Source organism: Peromyscus leucopus, chromosome 5 (genome assembly GCF_004664715.2).
Source record: "Peromyscus leucopus breed LL Stock chromosome 5, UCI_PerLeu_2.1, whole genome shotgun sequence".
NCBI lineage: Eukaryota > Metazoa > Chordata > Mammalia > Rodentia > Cricetidae > Peromyscus > Peromyscus leucopus.
Window position 1 is genome coordinate 112,251,919 of NC_051067.1, and position 18,403 is coordinate 112,270,321.

General features: G+C 42.2%; 1 protein-coding gene across 1 annotated transcript in view; it reads left to right on the forward strand.

The window, feature by feature from the left end:
- Positions 1-18,403, forward strand: part of Hydin (HYDIN axonemal central pair apparatus protein) — a 362,032-nt gene that overhangs the window by 30,149 nt on the left and 313,480 nt on the right. Inside the window, exons 2-4 of the mRNA XM_028891069.2 lie at positions 5,185-5,342; positions 7,823-7,948; positions 16,445-16,564. Coding sequence (XP_028746902.2) covers positions 5,185-5,342; positions 7,823-7,948; positions 16,445-16,564 — 404 coding nt within the window. The remainder of the gene's footprint in view (positions 1-5,184; positions 5,343-7,822; positions 7,949-16,444; positions 16,565-18,403) is intronic.

Consider the following 18,403-nt stretch of genomic DNA (forward strand, 5'->3'; position numbering starts at 1 on the left):
ACAGCCATTGAGTGGACAGTAAGATTTCTGTGCTGCCTTCTATGTTTTCCCAGTAAATTCTAAGAAGGATAGACTAGTCCAGAGGCAGTTCTGGGGTCACCTGGAGTCACTGTTTTCTCTTGAGTTTGTAAAGCAGCTTGATGTACAAAAAGGTTTTGTTTGGTTTCTTTTCAATTTTTAAGAATTGATTTTTCTCCCTTCTTGGTTCTCTGATATGTAAAACATTTGCACAGCTCAGAAGTCCACAATGGGGGTGCATCTGTCTGTTTTACCGTAATCCACACATCTCTCTATAGGTTGCCAGGCTCATTGTTGTGTACTAACCAACATATCCTTTGGATAGGTTCCTAGAATAGTGGTGCTGGGCACATACATGCATATACATAAAACCCAAAGTATATGTAGATACATTTTGTTGGCCATATTAGGAAGAATATATAATAAATTTAGACTTTAGGAAACATAACATGCAATTTTGTGGTATATTTCATAACACCATATTAACTATAATTTGTTACTATAATTGTATAAGCAGGATATGTTACTTTCTTCCTAGATTTTTTTTTCTTCTTCTCTTTCCCCACAAGGCAGGGTTTCTCTGTGTAGCTTTGGTGCCTGTCCTGGAACTCTCTCTTTAGACCACGCTAGCCTCAAACTCAGAGAGATTCACCTGGCTCTGCCTCCCAAGTGCTGGGATTAAAGGCGTGCGCTGCTGCTGCCGCCGCCGCCGCCGCCGCCGCCGCCGCCCGACTCTTTCACAGATTTTTAATTCTTGTTGTTCATTAAGAAGAGAGTTTTATTTGTGTTGTTGTTGTTTTCTTTGTTGTGATAGGGTCTCACTCCGTAGTCCAGCCTGACCTGGAGTTTACTGTGTGATCCAGACTTTTTCCAGACTCATGTTACTCCCCTTACCTCAGCTTCTTAGGAACTGGACTACAGCTGAGACCCTCCATGTCCAACTCAGAAGGGTTTACATTTTTCTGGTATATGTGTTTAATTTCCAGTTTTATCATATTCTAACCAGAGTATTTATTATTCATAACATCTATAGATTGTGGAAACCTACTGCCATTTTATCCCCTAATATATGATCATTTTTTTTCACAACTGTTTCCTTTGCTCTTGAAGGAGTATATTTTATAACATTAAGATGCATCATTTCATATGCATCCCTGAAACTAACAAATTCTATTGTTCAAATCTGATGTACTTTTACTTTTTTTTTTTGTCCAGCTAACATGCCTTTTCCTACAAGTCGATATTAAAAAATTGATAATTTGTGCTTGTGCATCTCTGTACATCTGTAATTTCTGCTTTTATTGATAGATGGTTTTGCATTATCTTACAAATAACTATTCCTTTCTTTATTATATCTTTTTTTTAAGTATGAAGTATGGCTTTTAGCACTGTGCAAGTTTCCTCTTTGTTTTATTTAATCCTTTAAAAATATTCCACTCTTAAATGAGAATTGTAATCCCACTTCTTATAAACAATGGGTGTATACAGTGTTAGGTCTCACTATGGTATCCCTGCTTTTTTATTGCTTCTGGTAAAGTTACCTCTCAAAGACAGAATTCCCATCACTGAATAAAATTTGAAGGATGTTCAGGATAATGAAAGACACTCATGGACCAATAATAGAAGATATGAAATGTTTATTACCTACACGATGGAGCTTCCCAAGAGAGCTGAGCAAACCTCAAGCCTTTATGCTCCACTGCTTTCTTTTATATTAAATTCTTTATAAAGCCTCGATTATTTAGCTACTGCTGCATAACAGGGTGTCCAAGTAGTAGTTTCAAACAGTGGGTATTTATTTTCCTCACAGTTCCTGTCTTAAGAATTTGGATGGAACACACCTGAATGGGCCCTGCCTGGGCCCCTCTCCTGCAGGTCCGGGCATGCAGTTGTCAGGATGCAGCTCTGTCAGCTCATTCAGTGGCTACCAGTGGGCCTCAGAAGACCCATTTTTAAGCACATTCACACGGTTGCTTCAGGCCTCGTTCACAGTTCACTTCACAGTATGGTTCTCTATGTAGGCTTCCGGACTACCCAACAATGTGGCAGATAGTGATCTGCGAGACAAAGAGCCAGAGGGTACCAAGACAGGCCTGTAGAATAGCACCCCACCACTCAGACTATGCTGTGTTTTCAGAAGTGCCCAAGCTTGTATTCAAGGGAGACATGATTCATCTACACACACAAATGCCGGGAAACAGATATTACAGACTTAGGGCTTACAGACTTTCTGTAATGATCCCCTTTATGTTCTTTATACTGACTGGCCAGTTTGACGCCTGCCTATGAGGTATGCAGTACTCAATGATCTTATTCTACTTCTTGCTTTCTCTTTTTCCCTTCCAACCTCAAAGTCCATTCCTTTTACTTTCTCAGAAAATGTTTGCACGCTTTGCCTTATGTCCTCAACTTCATTTCAATTTTAGCTGAACAGCTGAACACAAGAAACATCCGTTGTCAAACTCTTGGCTGAAATTCTTCAGTTCTTTGACTGAATAAACTTTATTTTCTAGTAGACTCCTCAGGAAGATGTGAGGCTAATCTCGGTTGTCAACTTGATTACATCTAGAATAAATTAAACCCACACGCTGCTGTGCATGCCGGTGAGGGATTTTCTTAATCAGACTATTTGAATCAGGAAAACCCACCCTAAAGCTAGGTCACACTTTCTGGTGGCAGTCTTCATCAAAGGACATGGAAGAAGGAATCTTTGCCTTTTGACTGCTCATCCTCACTCTCATTGGCAAGTCCATCTTTGCTGCTGTGGCATTACTTCCTGGGTATTAGAACCCACTTTTAACATAGACTGAAGATATCGGCTCTCTAGGACTCCAGCACCAGATCAGGACTGCTGAGACATCCAGCCTTGTGGACTGAACAGCTATCCAATTCTTGGCCTTCCTGTTGTGAGGGACATTGCTGGACTACCCAAACTACATCCTGTAAGCCAGCCTAATAACTCCTTTTTTGGTGTGTGAGTGTGTGTGTGTGTGTGTGTGTGTGTGTGTGTGTGTGTGTGTGTGTGTGTGGTGTTCATTCTATTGGTGCTGTTCCTTTAGAGAACCCTGACTTATATAGAAGGGATCTTGCCTACCATCTTCCCTGGGTTTTCCTATGATCAGATGTTTTTTCTGTTGATCTTAGCCAAAAGGCCGAGAAGCGATAGATGTTTTTTCTGGAGCTTCAATAACTTACGAACTTAACGCAATCTTTGGCTTGCTCTTTAAGAAACTGCGAGGGCTTCCCTGGTTGCTCATCACTCCTTGTAGTTGTACAGCACATGCTCAGAGCTCTGGGCTCCTGAGCGGCCATCTCCCTCCACCTGCCAAAGTGATGCTCTTCCAGGACCTCACCTGCCCTGAAGAGCTGCTCTCTGACATTTACGAGATCCAGGACACCTCTGGCTGAGTGCACCTGGGCATGGAGATGTTTGGGGAACAGAAGGAGACATAGTGGAAACGCCTCCACCAAAGGCCTGAGAGCAACCGTACCAAAAGCACAGAACTGAGTAGTGTTTGTTGAGATTGTCGTGAACCGTCACCTAAAGGAAACCAATGCCATGTAAGAAATATATAATGATTGCATGAAATCACTCAAAGGCAAACTTGAAGGACAGAGACCAGAAAGATTAAAACCTTTTCTGACAGGGGCTGCAGAATTTCAGTACCTATCAGTTTTTTATTGGTGAAAATATGAATCCAGACAGCACAGCTGGACTCCTGGACGACCATGAGGATGTTTGACCCCATCTGTGATTTTCTCTAAGAGTGGCTTAGAGATGGAAAAATGCTAAAAAATTGGCTGAGTTGGCCAATTACCTTGCATCTATCACCTGTCAACAGAACCGGCCACTGCCTGTCATCCCCACAATGCCAGGACTTAAGACAAATGAGACTGATGTCATTTTGAGCTCTTCATATATTTTTACCATAATTTGTTTAGAGCAGAGCCATTGTGTTTATGTTTTATTTTGTTTGAAAAGAAGCATGTCACATAGGCTATGTGAAAGTGTATTCAAACTAAGAAAAAAAATTGGTGGAGGGGAGGAAATGATGCCCACACTGTTGCCCTAGTTCATAAGTCACTCTAAAAGGTCCAGTGACGGCTGGATCTGCACAACTGGCTACTGGCAAATGAGCTCCACTGGGCAACTTCATCCAGACTCATTACCTGAATCAGCAGGTGGAATGTATCAAAGAACTGGGTGACCAGGTAGCCAACTTGCACAAGCTGGGAGCCCCCAGATCTGGTGTGCAGAGTATCTCTTTGAGAAGCACACCCTGGGACACACTGATCACAAGAGCTGAGCTGACTTCCCCAAAGCCATGAAGACACAGGGAGAGCTGTTATATATAGCACATGGATTTACAAGCGACATATTCATGGCTCTAACATTTAAATCTTTCCCAGAACTTTCTTTTTCTCCCTTTTGTCTCCTCTTCTTGTATTTTCTTTTTCCTTTTCGGTCTCTACCCAGCTGTGAAGACCAGAAGCCCATGTTTAATCTGTTTGCAGGGTTGATTGTCCTGAGCGGGATCTTGGAACTTAGTGGATCAAGCAGCAGATGGCACAGGATCCTTAACGGGCAGTGTTTATTTGTTGTGTTTGGAAGTTAAACATGGCAAACCGAGGGGGTGGCTTGTGTCTTCATTCATGTCTTCCTGAGCAGAAAAGCCTGTAGTTGGCCTAAAAATGGATTCTAGACCTTGAGATAAGACTACATGTAGTCACATGGAATACAACTCCTTGTTTTTAGTTTTCCTTGTTTTTTAAAATTAATTAGTTAATTATTTTACAACTTCTTGTTTAATGTTTTTGTTCCAAACATTTGACATAGTTTTGAAGATGATTTTCTTAGCTTTCCCATGTATGAAAAAGCCACAAATAATGTACAACATGGAGCTAGAGAGATGGCTCAGTGGGTAAGAGCATTGGCTGCTTTTCTACAGGACTCAGGTTCAATTCCTAGTACCTACATGGTGGCATAGAACCATCTGTAACTCCAGTTCCAGGGGACTCAACACCCTCTTTTGGCCTCTATGGGCATCTGCATGTATATATAGTATACAGATATACATCCAGGCAAAGCACCCTACATGTTAAATTGTATGACCTGTTTGCAGGAAGTAACTGATATCTGCTCTAACCCTGCCCCTTTATCTTTAGGGGAACAACGGAGATACCTGAAAATGACAAGTAAAAGACTTGAGGAATCTATGGGGGCTGTGCAGAGGGGACTGGCCAAAGTGATCACAGGACTGCAGAGCAAAGTCTTGCCTCCCATGAGCCCAAAGGTGGTCACAGAGGAAGAAGTGAACCGGATGGTAATTTACCAAGGAATTTCTGTATCTTATACCTGGTGTAGTATCCTTGGGGCAATGTTATTTTGTTCTTTCAGAATATCAGAGAATCACTGTTAATATCATATCAGCCACTAGTGTGTTGGAGAGCATAAATGCCTTCCAAAGCTGGAGAAGTTCTTAAGCTGCACATATTCTTCAAGGTGCAGGGTGGACTGAGTAATCAGTTGGAATAAGAGTTTCTGTTGCGGGTGGTGGCGCACGCTTTAATCCAGCATTGGAGCAGAGGGCGGATCATTGTGAGTTCGAGCCAGCTGGCTACCAAGTGAGTTCAGGAAAGGCAAAGCTACACAGAGAAACCTGTCTCGAAAAAAAAAAAAAAAAAAAAAAAAAAAAAAAAAAAGAGTTTCTGTCTAAGTCCATTTTCTGTTCCTATAGCAGAATGTCAGAAACTGGACAACTTATAAGAAATGAAATTTGTTTTTGTTTGCAGTTGTAGATCCAGCCCTAGTCCATCCAGCCCTGGGTAGCTCCATCTGGTAATGGCCCCATGCGGCAAGCACCTATGTGGGGGGGGGGGAAGGAGCTAAACTCCAAAAGAACCATTAATTTATTCACTATGGCTCTGACACATGAACTTGGGGGACACACCCAAATCATGTAATGATGTGAATAAACTTACCAAACTTTTCTGAATGATAGGTAAAGCCATGTGAATTGCATGTGCATACTTCAACCTTTTCTGAATGGTAGGTAGAGCTGTGTGAACTGCCATTCATATAGTTCAGTTACAGTCAAATGTCAGATTCTCATATGACTCAGCATAATAATAATAATACTTCATGCACTGGCAAGAGTTGTTTTTGTCATTTGCAAGGCACAGAGCATTAGAAAAGAATGACTGGTATCTGAGAAAATACGTAGTTTTCTTTTAAAATAAAAATAGGTGTATTTTTAATGAGTGAAAAAATGTTGTGCTAGGAACTGGATTATGAACCACATGCTGTAGAAAACAGTAATAAGAAAGTGTGGTTCTGGCAATGAATGATACTGCCTATGTTTTATCCAATCTCGAGTTGCATTTGAACTAGAAAAATGAAGTCAGTCATTGTGGTGGCTGCTGTTACTTATCTATCAAGGCTCTGACTTTTTGTTTTTAAGAGTTTTTTTAAGTTTATTTTTTTATATATTATATTTATATTTTTATTATTATTATATATATTACAATGTTCTGCTCATGTATGTCTACAGGCCAGAAGAGGGCATCAGATCTCATTACAGATGGTTGTGAGCCACCATGTGGTTGCTGGGAATTGAACTCAGGACCTCTGGAAGAGCAGTCAGTGCTCTTACTCTGACCATCTCTCCAGCCCAAGAGTTTGTTGTTTTAATGTAAACCACACTATTGCTGACACCTCTTAACTCTGTCCACTAAGGATCCTGTGCCGTCTGCCTCTTGATCCACTGGTATCTGGGAAAATACATAGGAAAACTAGATACTAGTCATTCTTTTTTAATGCTCTGTGCCTTGCAAATTACAAAAAAGAATTTAAACCAAGTTGAAAACTGTGTTAGAGGTGATTCTTCAATTACAGAGAGAAGCCTTATGGAAGAGTTCTAGACTCTAACCTAAATCGGCTGACTTACGTATTCCAAGCTCTTAGAAACAGTCTTGGCATAGACTCTGCCAATGGTCACACCCTCCTCACATGTAAAGTAGGCCTGGAACAATAAGGACTTTCTAGAACAACAGCCACAACTGCAAAACAGTGACAGATTTGGGGTAGCTAATTCTCTGTTGGGGTAGTTTTATTTAAATGACAAGTTGCATGTGTTTTCTCATAAAATTTGTAGGTATTGAAACATTTTGTGTTCTGATTTCAGTGTGTGAATGTTATTGGCTGCAAGATCCAGATCTGACACAAGCTTATAACTCCTGTTGAATGCACCGCTGGTTTTTAAGTGGCTGGCTCATACCTCTAAGACCCTTTACATTTTATATTTCCCTTTAGCATGATGTGGTCTAGATAAACATCCCAGCACTCTGCTTGCCTGATCTGTAGGTTCTGAAACAGAGCTGTCTCCAGCTCCTCAGCTTTGATTCTTGCAAGTTGTTTTGTTGTGTGTGTTTTGTGGTTTGTTTTGTTTTGTAGACAGATGTAGAGCTGTCTTTTCAGAAACCTCTTGTGAGCATGGGTGTTCTGCTCTTTGGGCAGATTCTTGTGTAGTTCCTTGACTTATTTTCTCTAGGGTTCCACTGTGTGCTTCCCTCAAAACTGTAAGGGATGGGCTAGTGCACGTCACTGTCGATTGCTGTACAAAGACCTCAGAAGTGCCTGGGATTTCTCGTGTATAATTTAGTCATCCTCAATATTTTATAAGGGACCTTAGTGACATTCCACAATTATCCTGAAAGCTGCACATACAAATTATTTATTACTGGTGCTTAGGAGAACACTTCCTCAGACTAACCATGTTTGAACTGGGCTCTTGTTGGATTCTAGCTGACACCCTCAGAGTTCCTGAAGGAGATGTCCCTCACCACAGAGCAGAAACTGGCAAGTACGCGAATTATATGCCGGCCACAGATCATCGAACTCTTAGATATGGGAGAAACAACACATCAAAAGGTAGAGCAATGGCTGGAGGGATGGCTCTGTGGTTCAGAGGGATTGTGGCTCTTGCAGAGGACCCAGGTTCAGTTCCCATGTCAGACAGCTCCCACTGCCTGTACCTTCAGCTCCAGGAGATCTGATGCCCTCTTCTGGCCTCTAAAGGCATTGTACTCATGTGCATAACCCCCCAACACATGCACATAATTAAAAACCAGAATACACTCTTTTAAAAGCACATCAGGCAGAGCATAAACCATGTAAATGTTTGTGACAACAGATGCTAAATAGAAAGTGGTGTTTCTAGGATAGCCAGTCCCTTCCGGGGACAGCTCTGTCACTTCTGTCTGTTGATCTCTGTGACCTGGTATAGCAGTTACTACAGTCAGTAAGAGCAAACCTTATTTAAAATCACTTTTGACTAATTCCACTCCTATTTAGTTACTTCTGATTGGTATTTGATACAATTGTTTACAGGGTAAGAGTAATTCCAAAAATTATATCAGCCAAGCCCAATTAAGTTTTTCCTTCATGTTACAAGCTGTCCGTCCTTCCTGAACTGCCTATGAGTGAAGAAGGAAGGGAGGGAAAGCAGGCATTTGCTGTCTGGTTTTCTGAAACACGAATTGCTAAAGTCTTATTAATTAAAGAAACACAACAACAACCCCAGAGCCAGATATTGAGGTAAAAACCTGAGAGAGCAGAGGAACAGGAAAAGCCACAGACAACCTCACCTCACCAACCTTACCTCATCAGTTTCCAAAGAGACCTACTTCCTGTATACCCACGCCTATATGCCTTTCTGTTCTGCCATCTCATTTCCTCTTTCTGCCAAGCTACATCACTTCCTCCAGACCTCTACAGTTAGTGCTGGGATTAAAGGCAAGTGCCACCATGCCTGGCTCTGTTCCCAGTGTGGCCTTGAACTCACAGAGATCCAGACAGATCCCTGCCTCCCGAGTGATAGGATTAAAGGTGTGTGCCACCACTGCCTGACCTCATGTTTACTATAGTGGCTGGCTTTTTCCTCTGATCCTTATATAAACTTCACTGGGGTGCACAAAGAAAATACTACCACATTTTGGCCCATTTCTAAGAAACTTTCAGCCTGAAAAATATCAATGTTTCATGTTTCTGTATTCTAGTGTAGGCTACATGTTCTTGGCTTTAGGGGCAAATAATTATAAAAAGAACTCAAGACCAGAGAGATGGCCCAGCAGTTAAGAGTACTTGTTTCTTTTGCCGAAACAGGTTCAGTTCCTGGCACCCAGGTGGTGACTAATATCCACCTACAGTTCCGGGGCTCCAGTGCCCTCCTCTGGCCTCTGTAGACACTTTGCAAACATGATACTCTTAAGTACATGCAGCCAAAACACTATTACACAAAAAATTAAAATTAGTGGATGTTTCAAAATGTCTTATTTCCTACTTCTTAGTTAATTTCTTAAATTATATGCCTCACTTTTTCTGTATAAATTATGATACAAATCTCCACTGATGGGATGATTGCAGACGGGCCCCCTCAAAGGGATTCCCAGCTCTTCCTGAGTTATCTGAATTACATTCCACATGAGAATGGATCTTGGAAGCCTTTCCTCTGACTGCCTAGGACCCACAGGACCATGCTGTGTTTAGCATTGCTATCTTTATAGCATCTAATGATGCTGATGGCATCTTCTGTCCCCAGCAAACATCCTTCACTTTTAAGCGGGAACAGCATTTCCCAGAGCTATCTCACCCTCATCTGGTTTTTCCTCTCTTCTGGGGCACTGGCAGAGCAGGCCTGTGTGGCCTGTGGCCGGCACATTTAACGTGTCATAGTTTAGTGTTACGCCCTGAGCACCGCCCTGAAGGAGGAGAAAGTGGGGTTTCCTGGCCCCCCCACTCCCCCAGACCACTTGGTTGTGTGCATTTGTGCTCTGGATTTGAACAATTTCTCTCCCGCTGGGAACCACTGGGCTCCATTAATTCCCTCTAGACGAACTTACAGATCTTAGCTTTATGTCTTTGATAATGTTTGTATATTGTCTTTTTAACTGCAGACTTCTTTCCCATATGATTCTAAAGTTGGGGTTTCCCCTTAACAACTCCATGGATATTTTCCTTCATGATCTTCTGGCATTAAATGATGCTCACAGAAGTTGGGAAGCCAGCCCACCCCTCACCCCACAGACAACATTAACATTCCAGCCTGCACACCCAGATTGTGAATTCTTCATTCATGCTTAATATTTTACTTAGACACAGCTGAGTTTTCCCCATGTCACTGTGTTCTTGTTTTATCTGCAGGCAGTTTATTTCTTAAAATTTCCACCATTTTTCATGTTCTTCTGAGGTTTTTTTCCCTTTAGGAGCATCAATTATGGATGTGTTGGGCCTTCCTTGTCTGCTCCTCTGCTCCTGGCACCGCCGCTCTAACCCACTTTTCTCTTTGTGTTCATCTGTTTTTATTGAAATGACACTGAGCAGGCTGTCCTCTGTGTCCCTTCCTTGCCAGCAGACTCTGGTCATCTCCGGTCATTTGAAGCCCTGTCTCTTTTCTGAATCTTGTAATCCATCAGCGTGTGAGCGATCACTCCGACTGTGCTTTCCTGCCTTCATTATGGAATCTTCTTTCCCCGAAACTCCCTGTTCTCTCCTAACTTCATTCCTAGATCAGGGCCTCCTAAACATTGTTTTTTACATAGGACCCCTCTGTCTGAGAAAATGTTAAGTGACGATCGTAATATAGGCATAGAAGATAGACGTGTAAAACAGGCCTGGGGACATGGCTCAGTGGGTAACGTACTTGCTGAGCAGACATGAGGCCCTGAGTTCTAATCCCCAGAACCCATGTAAAGGCAGGCATGGTGGCATATGTCTGTCTTCCCAGCATTCCCCCTGTGAGACAGGAGCAGAGACGGGAAGATCCCAAGAGCCTGTGGGTCAGGTAGCCTGGTGTGTGCATCAGCAAACAAGAACCTCTCTATCTGAAACAAGGTGGAGACAAGACCTGACATCCCAGAATTTCTTCTGACTTCTACACGTGTACCATGGAACACTCGAGCATGCATTGAACCCACCCCCACCCCCCCACACACACACGATGCATACACACCATTTGCACATACTATATATTTAAAAATCAAAAACTTTCAGAAAAGGTAAGTATACAAAACAAACATCTGAAAAAACCCAAACATCTGATAATAAATTATGAAGAATGGATTTTGAAGCAACTCTTTGCTGTCTTATCATTTACTTTGATTTTTTATTGTACTTTATTTACATATGGTGTGTGCACACGTACCTAATACTTTGGCATGTGTGTGGAGGTCAGAGGACAGCTGGTGGAGTTAGTTCTCTCCTTCCATCATGTGGGTCCCAGGAATCAAACCTAGGTCCTCAGACTTGACAACAAGTGCCTTTACCCACTAAGCCATCCTGCTGGCCCCCAATTTTAATTATTTTTTAAAATATAAAAGCAAATTTACATGCTAATGAGATGGATGTGCTTGTTTATTTTTCATCAGGATTTAATCTTGATTAAATACACTGTAGATGGTGGAGAGGATCATCAACATTTTTCAGAGTTGATTGATACTTTAGTGTCACGACCCTCAGCGCTGAGAATGCTGCTTTTCATAAATATGAAGCACAGATGGTAGAAGTCTGTTTAGGGCCATTTAGAAATGGTTAGAAATTCTTTCTGAATTCCAAGCCACAATTCATTTAATTATTTTTTTTTAAAAAATGGAACTCAAATCAACAATGGAAACAACGGATTTTAAAATCATGCAGTCCAGTCCAGACGTGCACTAATTTGACATTTCCATGTTGAGGAGTGATTGCAGGAAAATATTAAAGGTCTTTCTTTTCTGTAAGTAACCATTTCTATTAAGGACAGAAAGTGTGATCTTTCCAGTAAAAGCACTGCAGTTCATAGCATAGAATGGTCTTGAATTTGAGCTGCAGGGTTTTAGGCAGCCTGCACTGGCATGGCACAGTGCAGCAGCAGCCACAGTGTGACGTGTGCACATCGGTCTCATTAGTATGCATGGTGTTTAGAGCTGAGGCTGCGGTAAAACCATGAGGTGCAGCACAGGCCGTTGCCGCCAGAGACACCTAAGGGCCATTATGCATTTGATTCTGAACTAATTTGGGGTCATACATTCAGAAAACGTTTACTGTTCACAAGTTTTTCATGACCTCTTATAGTCAATTATATGACCCCATATGAGGTCATGGTCCACAGAAAGAAGCTGTGTCTTAGGTGACCTTTTCAAGGACAATGGCGTCTTGGATCCTCTTATCTCTTTTACTATTTATGCATTTGATGCTGGAGGCACTGGGGAGGTGCCTGGGATGCCTCACGTCTGTTAGGCAACTGCTTTTCCACTGAGCTGCATCCCCAGCCCTTGTGTTTGATGCCGACCTTCTCATTTATATCTCAAGCTGCATGTTAGTCCCCTGAACTATCAAATATTCAGCTCCGTGGACAGTTGGCAGCTCAGACTTGATATGCCGGAGCTCAATGTGCAGATTTGTGGTCTGTCTCTCAAAGCCCGTGTTTCTTCTACCCCCGCCTCCTGCAGACAGTAATTCCATGTATCCTGTTTTCCAGGCTCTCTCTCTCTCTCTCTCTCTCTCTCTCTCTCTTTTTTTTTTTTTTTTTTTTTTTTTTTTTTTTTTTTTTTTTTTTTTTTTTTTTTTTTTTTTTTTTTTTTTTTTTTTTTTTTTTTTTTTCTTTTTCTTCTCTCTCTCTCTCTCAAAATCCAGCAGAAAGTGCTGTAAACTCCCTGACTTTCACAAATATATCTTCAGTCAAACCATTTTTACCATTTCCTCAACCATCCGTCCAGTTGCTAGCATGTAGACTATCCAAACAGCAACCACGGAAACAGCTTCCTTCTTCCTTCCTTCCTTCCTTCCTTCCTTCCTTCCTTCCTTCCTTCCTTCCTTCCTTCCTTCCTTCCTCTGTGTGGCACATTGACTCCTGCCGCCCTTCCTTCTTACCCCTGTTCACATGCAGAACTACTTCTCATGAGAGAATGGGGTGATGGCTGCCCTGCTGAAGAGTGCTGTAGGACAGCCTTTCTGAGCTAGACAGATGTCTGAAGCAAGTCTGACAAAGGTTTGCAAAGGGACATTCCAACTGGAAGGAAGAACGATTGTAAAGCCTGGGAAGGGACTCATCAGCCTTGCAAGGACAGGGCTGTTGGTGGCTCTCTTCACTAGTATGTGTTCAGCATGTGGGAAGGAACTTGGCATGTATTTGAAACTTGGTGTTTATTGGAAGGCAAATTTTGTCTTCTCTGTATCATTGAATATTTGTTTCGTGCTTTTTTATTATTTCTCCATTATATGTTTTAAAGTATGGTGAAATTGTGTGGTTAAGATTTTCATTGCTTTGTGTGGCTGAGGATGTAGCCCAATAGTAGAGCACTAGCCTAGCCTTCTCTGGACTTATAGTCAATCCCCAGCACCACAAAAACAAACAAGCATTGAATCTTCACTGCTTATTGGCAATACATTTCTGATACACATTCTTTACTCGAGAGCTGAGGAGATGGGGCAGTGGGTAAAGTGCTTGCCATGGAAGAAGCATGAGGACCTGAAGTCAGACTCCTGGTACGTGTGTAGATCCGTGCTAGGTACAGCGGCATGCATCCATGACCCCGAGCTGAGGAGGCGAGACAAGTGGATGAACAGAGAGAGCTCCCTGGCCAGTAAGAAACCCCAGAGAGTGATAGAGGAAGACACTCAACGTTGACCTCTGGCCTTCACACATAACACACACACACATGTGTCTACAAATACATATACCCCAATATACACACAAAATTAAAAATTCTTCATTTGTATCCTTTTCTACTTTTTTCTCAAGTATTTTACGTATATATGTATATATTACACACACACACATGTCTATGTGTATATGTGTTGGCTCAGTTTATCATTATGATTGTTTCTGCTACCCATCTTTAAAGGAAGGGAATCTGCTTAGCCTGTCTGTCAACACTGAGTGATGTCTTGATCAGTAATTCTCAGTGAAGTGTTATGAAGGCTGTGTAAGCTTGTGCATATTTTTTGGAGGGAGGATAGCAGCTTTCTTTTTTAAAATAAAAACTTGTGTGTTGCATCTGTGTATTTGTATATATTATGAGTGTAAGCATGTTCACTGGCTCCCTGAAAGGTTACTTACGTCCATTTCCTGGTCATTACCTCTCCCTCTTCCTCCAAAAGATTACTAACCTACCCTTCACATTGCAGATTAACTTTTCCTTTATGCAAGTGGAATGTGACAAGAAGTGCCCTTTCATTTCTGGCTGATTTCCCTCATGTCATGACATTGGTCATTGCTCTGATAAAAAAGCAAGTATTCAGTGAAACTCATAGCAGTACAGGAGGCCATAGGGCCGTGCCCATCCGGGTCTGCTGTGAGGGGTCCAGCAGGTGCACACAGCCCATGGATAAGCAAGTTCTTAGTAGTGTTGTCTGTATGGCCCAAGTTCATTTAGATCTACCAGATAGTTACCCTTTTATCATTCCTCTCTCCTCCCCTGTATCTGAAGATCTAAGATAAACTTCCCCTCTATGAGAATACCCTTCAGTGTTTTCCCTTGGACATTGTTAAAATTGTAATTTTTAATCTTCCTAAAAATGTTTGTTTGAACTTCTTTGTTGAAGGGATTTTTTTTAGGGTAGAGAATATTATTTCTGCAGAAGGTTTTGTTTGTTCAGTTTTTTGGTTTGGACATTATTTTCACACCTTTTGACCTTTTAATTATGTTGAGCAGCCAACACTTTGGCTATGAAACATACTCTCTTTTTCCTGTTAGCATCTCTTGCACATTTTTGCCTCTGTTTCTAATGGTTTTATAATTATCTACCTAGGCATGCATTTATTTTTTAATCCTGCTGGAGTTCATAAGGTCTCCTGCATGTTTGTATTGACTCTGTCGTCAGCCATGGAAACTTCTCTGGCATTGTTCTAGCGATAATACCTCTTCCCCGCTGGTTCATTCTGAGCCTCCAAATGCACATATTCCAGGCCTTTTCATGTATTACCTGCTCATTTTATTTCTCCTGAATTTTCTGTCATCTCAGTCTGTCTTCTTGGTCTGAATGTTCTTCTAACCTAACCTCCATACCAGGAACACTCCAGTTGTGGCTAATCTGCTATTAAACACACACACCCTGAATCCCTGATTCCCATTATTGTGTGTGGCATAGAATTTGCATTTACTTTCTTACTGTTTCTACCTCTGCCAAATTTTGAGCCTTGTGCTTCAGAGAGTGGGTCATACTGCTGTTTCTGTCACCTCTTGTTTGTGCTGGCTTTTTATGCTGACATACTGTTTCCTCATATTTATGGCCGGCTTATATAATTACAATCTGCAGGGGTTTTTTTTTGTTTGTTTGTTTGTTTGTTTGTTTGCATCTTAAAAAGGATTCTTGGCTGTAAGCTATAAAATTTCACAATTGGAAGATTGCATAAATTATCCATATCCTGTGCTGATGCTCTCTTCCTTCAGAGGAGGACTGGGTTGCTGGTGCCAGATTTCCCTGAGTACTGAAGGACTCAAGGGACCCTAGTTCATCCTTATTCTGTGGCACATCCAGCCACAGGTCAGTGAGAGTAAAGCCCATCAGAGTCCTACCCTTCTAGACGAGCTTTGGAACACCAGTCTCTGACTCTCTAGCCTTGTTACAGGTTCAAGAGTTGTGGACATATCTCAGCCCCCTGTCTAATGCATAGAGGCAAATGTAACCGTTGTCTCTATCCCCAGTGCTCTCCATGACCGCTCATCCGCTTTCTCCTGCGGCCCAGCCAGCAATTCCTTGTGATCTTGTTAGCAGTGTGGCAGAGCAGATAGTTGTTGATAGAGCTCTGGAGTTACTCTCGTAGGCCAGCTGGGTCAAACGACCCCACATTTGGATCACAAAATCTGGGTTAGTGGTTTTTATTAGCTTATTTTCTGTTTAACTGAGGACCAAGTGGTCTTTTACTGTGTGTGTGTGTGTGTGTGTGTGTGTGTGTGCGCGCGCGTGCGCGCGCACCTGTATGTACATATGAGAGTATAGGCCCAAGTTCAACCCTGGGTGCCGCTCCTGAAGAGCCATCCACCTTATTTTTTGAGGTTCTCTTATCGGGATCTGAATTAGCCGATCAGGCAATGCTGGATGGCCAGGATGCCCCAGAGACCCACCTGCCTTTACCTTCCCAGTCTTGGGATCACAGGCATGCACTATCATGCCTGCCTTCTTATGTGTGTCCTGGAGATCAGAACTCATGTCTTCATGCTTGTGCTGGAATCGCTGTCCTTGACTGAGCCAACTCCCAAATTTTCTATCTTCTTTTGTGATGAAGTTAATGAAAACAATCTCACTCATTTTAACTATTGTTATGGTGGTTTTCCCTTCTGAGTGACTCCTATGTTCTTTATTTTAAATAATTAGATCTTTGCACTATTTACCCTAGTCATCTTGGCCATTGTTCACAGAATGAGTAATTTTATTTTTCAATTGCAGTATTCTGGAGTTGACTTGGATCAGGCCTTATTCCAGCCGTTTCCATCAGAAATCATATTCCAGAACTATTCACCCTGTGAAGTCTATGAAGTCCCGTTGGTGTTGAGAAACAACGACAAAGTGAGTATGTGCGCTGGTGTAGGTGAACTTTTGCAAGATGCTGGAGGAGGGTTCGGTAAATTCTGCAATTCCAAGGGTCTCAGATATGCTCTTTAATTTGATAGAAAATAACATGCAAGCATGCTCTTTGAGTGCAAGTTTCATGAACACAAGGCTAGGTCTGATTGTTGCTGTCTGTATAGTCCATTGCAGTGCCCAGCAGATGACCAACTCCCAACATGTGTTCCAGCTTCCCCTTTTAAAGATGTGTTCATTTTAATTTTATCTCTGGGGGTATTTTGACTGAATACATGCACAGGTGTGCAATGCCAACAGAGGCCCTGAAAAGGGTGTCAGATTCCCTGGAACTGGAGTTACAGATGGTCGTGAGCCACTATGTGGGTACTTTGAGTCACACCCTGGTCCTCTGGAAGAGCAGCCAGTACTCTTAACTACTGAGCCATCTCTGCAGCCACATGCCCCAACTTCTTAATGCATAAGTGTAGATTTGATAAATGGCATGGAGTTCTTGAGTTTGACCAGCTGGGCTAGGTTTTCATTAAGACTGAACAGTTACTATTAATGTGGATATACTCTGCATTGCAGACACCATTATCCCAGTTCAAGGTATCATCTGCTCCAATGAATAGCAAACATGAGCATTTATCATTATATTCTGCAAATTATTCTTCTAAATAACTTCTCTTCTCTAGCTTGTGATATAGCTCTCCCCTTTTTGTGGTCTTCTCCCTGTTGTATGAAGTAGCCTTCAGACATTGTCTACAGAAGGCTTTTCCCAATATCTATGTCATGCTCCTTTGTAAGTGCAGTGGAGGATTTCTTCCCCAGCCTTGCGTCTTTTTCTTTAGAGATAAACTAGGGTTTGTTTCAAAGAAAAGAATTCAGTACCAGAGGATTTCCTTGACACTTGACAATAATAGAAGGAAGGTTCTATGGGAGCTTTAAACACAGTTAGGTGAAAAAATAAACAGATGGTGTGTGAAGGGGGCGTACCTCAACAATACTGAACTCCAAGGAAAAGGCAAATAGGAGTCCAGGAGAAGGGGTGAGTTACAAGAAAAATGAGGAAATAAGTCTGTGCAGGGGCCCAAAGCAAGTGGGAGACCTGGAGCTGTGTTCACACAGTAGCTTATTAAAGGACTCAGTGATACCTTTCAGAGATCAATAGGGTGACTTAGTGCCAGCAAAGCCAGACTCTGGAGACAATGGCACATTTAGAGTTTGGCTTTGTTTGCTGGTTTCTGGCTGCAGTGCTGTTAGCAAGAGAAGCTCACAGCAGAAGCTGAGGGTAAGCAGAGCGATGAGAGCTGAAGATGCCCAGGGTCATGTCCCCAGGCCTCAAGAAGAGCTGCACTCTGTGACGTGGGGCTGCCAACAGGTTCATCTTCTCATCTAGAATTCTCTTTTCTCCTCCTATAACTGTTCTACACTTGTCAGGTATTATTAGGCTAGTAAGGATGGAGTAGGCCTAGTGTCTGGATCCTTAGCAATTCCTCCTGACCCTACACAAGAAGTGATTATCAGTAGGTCTGTATGAGGAAGTCGGGGTAAGGGAATGTATAAATTTCATCTTCCAAAGGGCACAGTTTTCATGGATAACCCAACACCTCTTGGGTGAGATTCAGTCAAAGCATTGACCCCTGGAAAGTCCTCAACCAAGGAAAGTCCAATTATTGATAAGCAGATAGCTTTCTCCAGGCTAGGCAGGTGTGTTCTCACGTGAGTCACACCAGGTTGTGTGCTGAGAGGCAGATATAAGCTCTCCTCTCCTTCCTGACATACAAGTGCCCATGGAGACCAGAGGGGTCGAGTGCCCTGAATCTGGAGCCACAGTCAGTG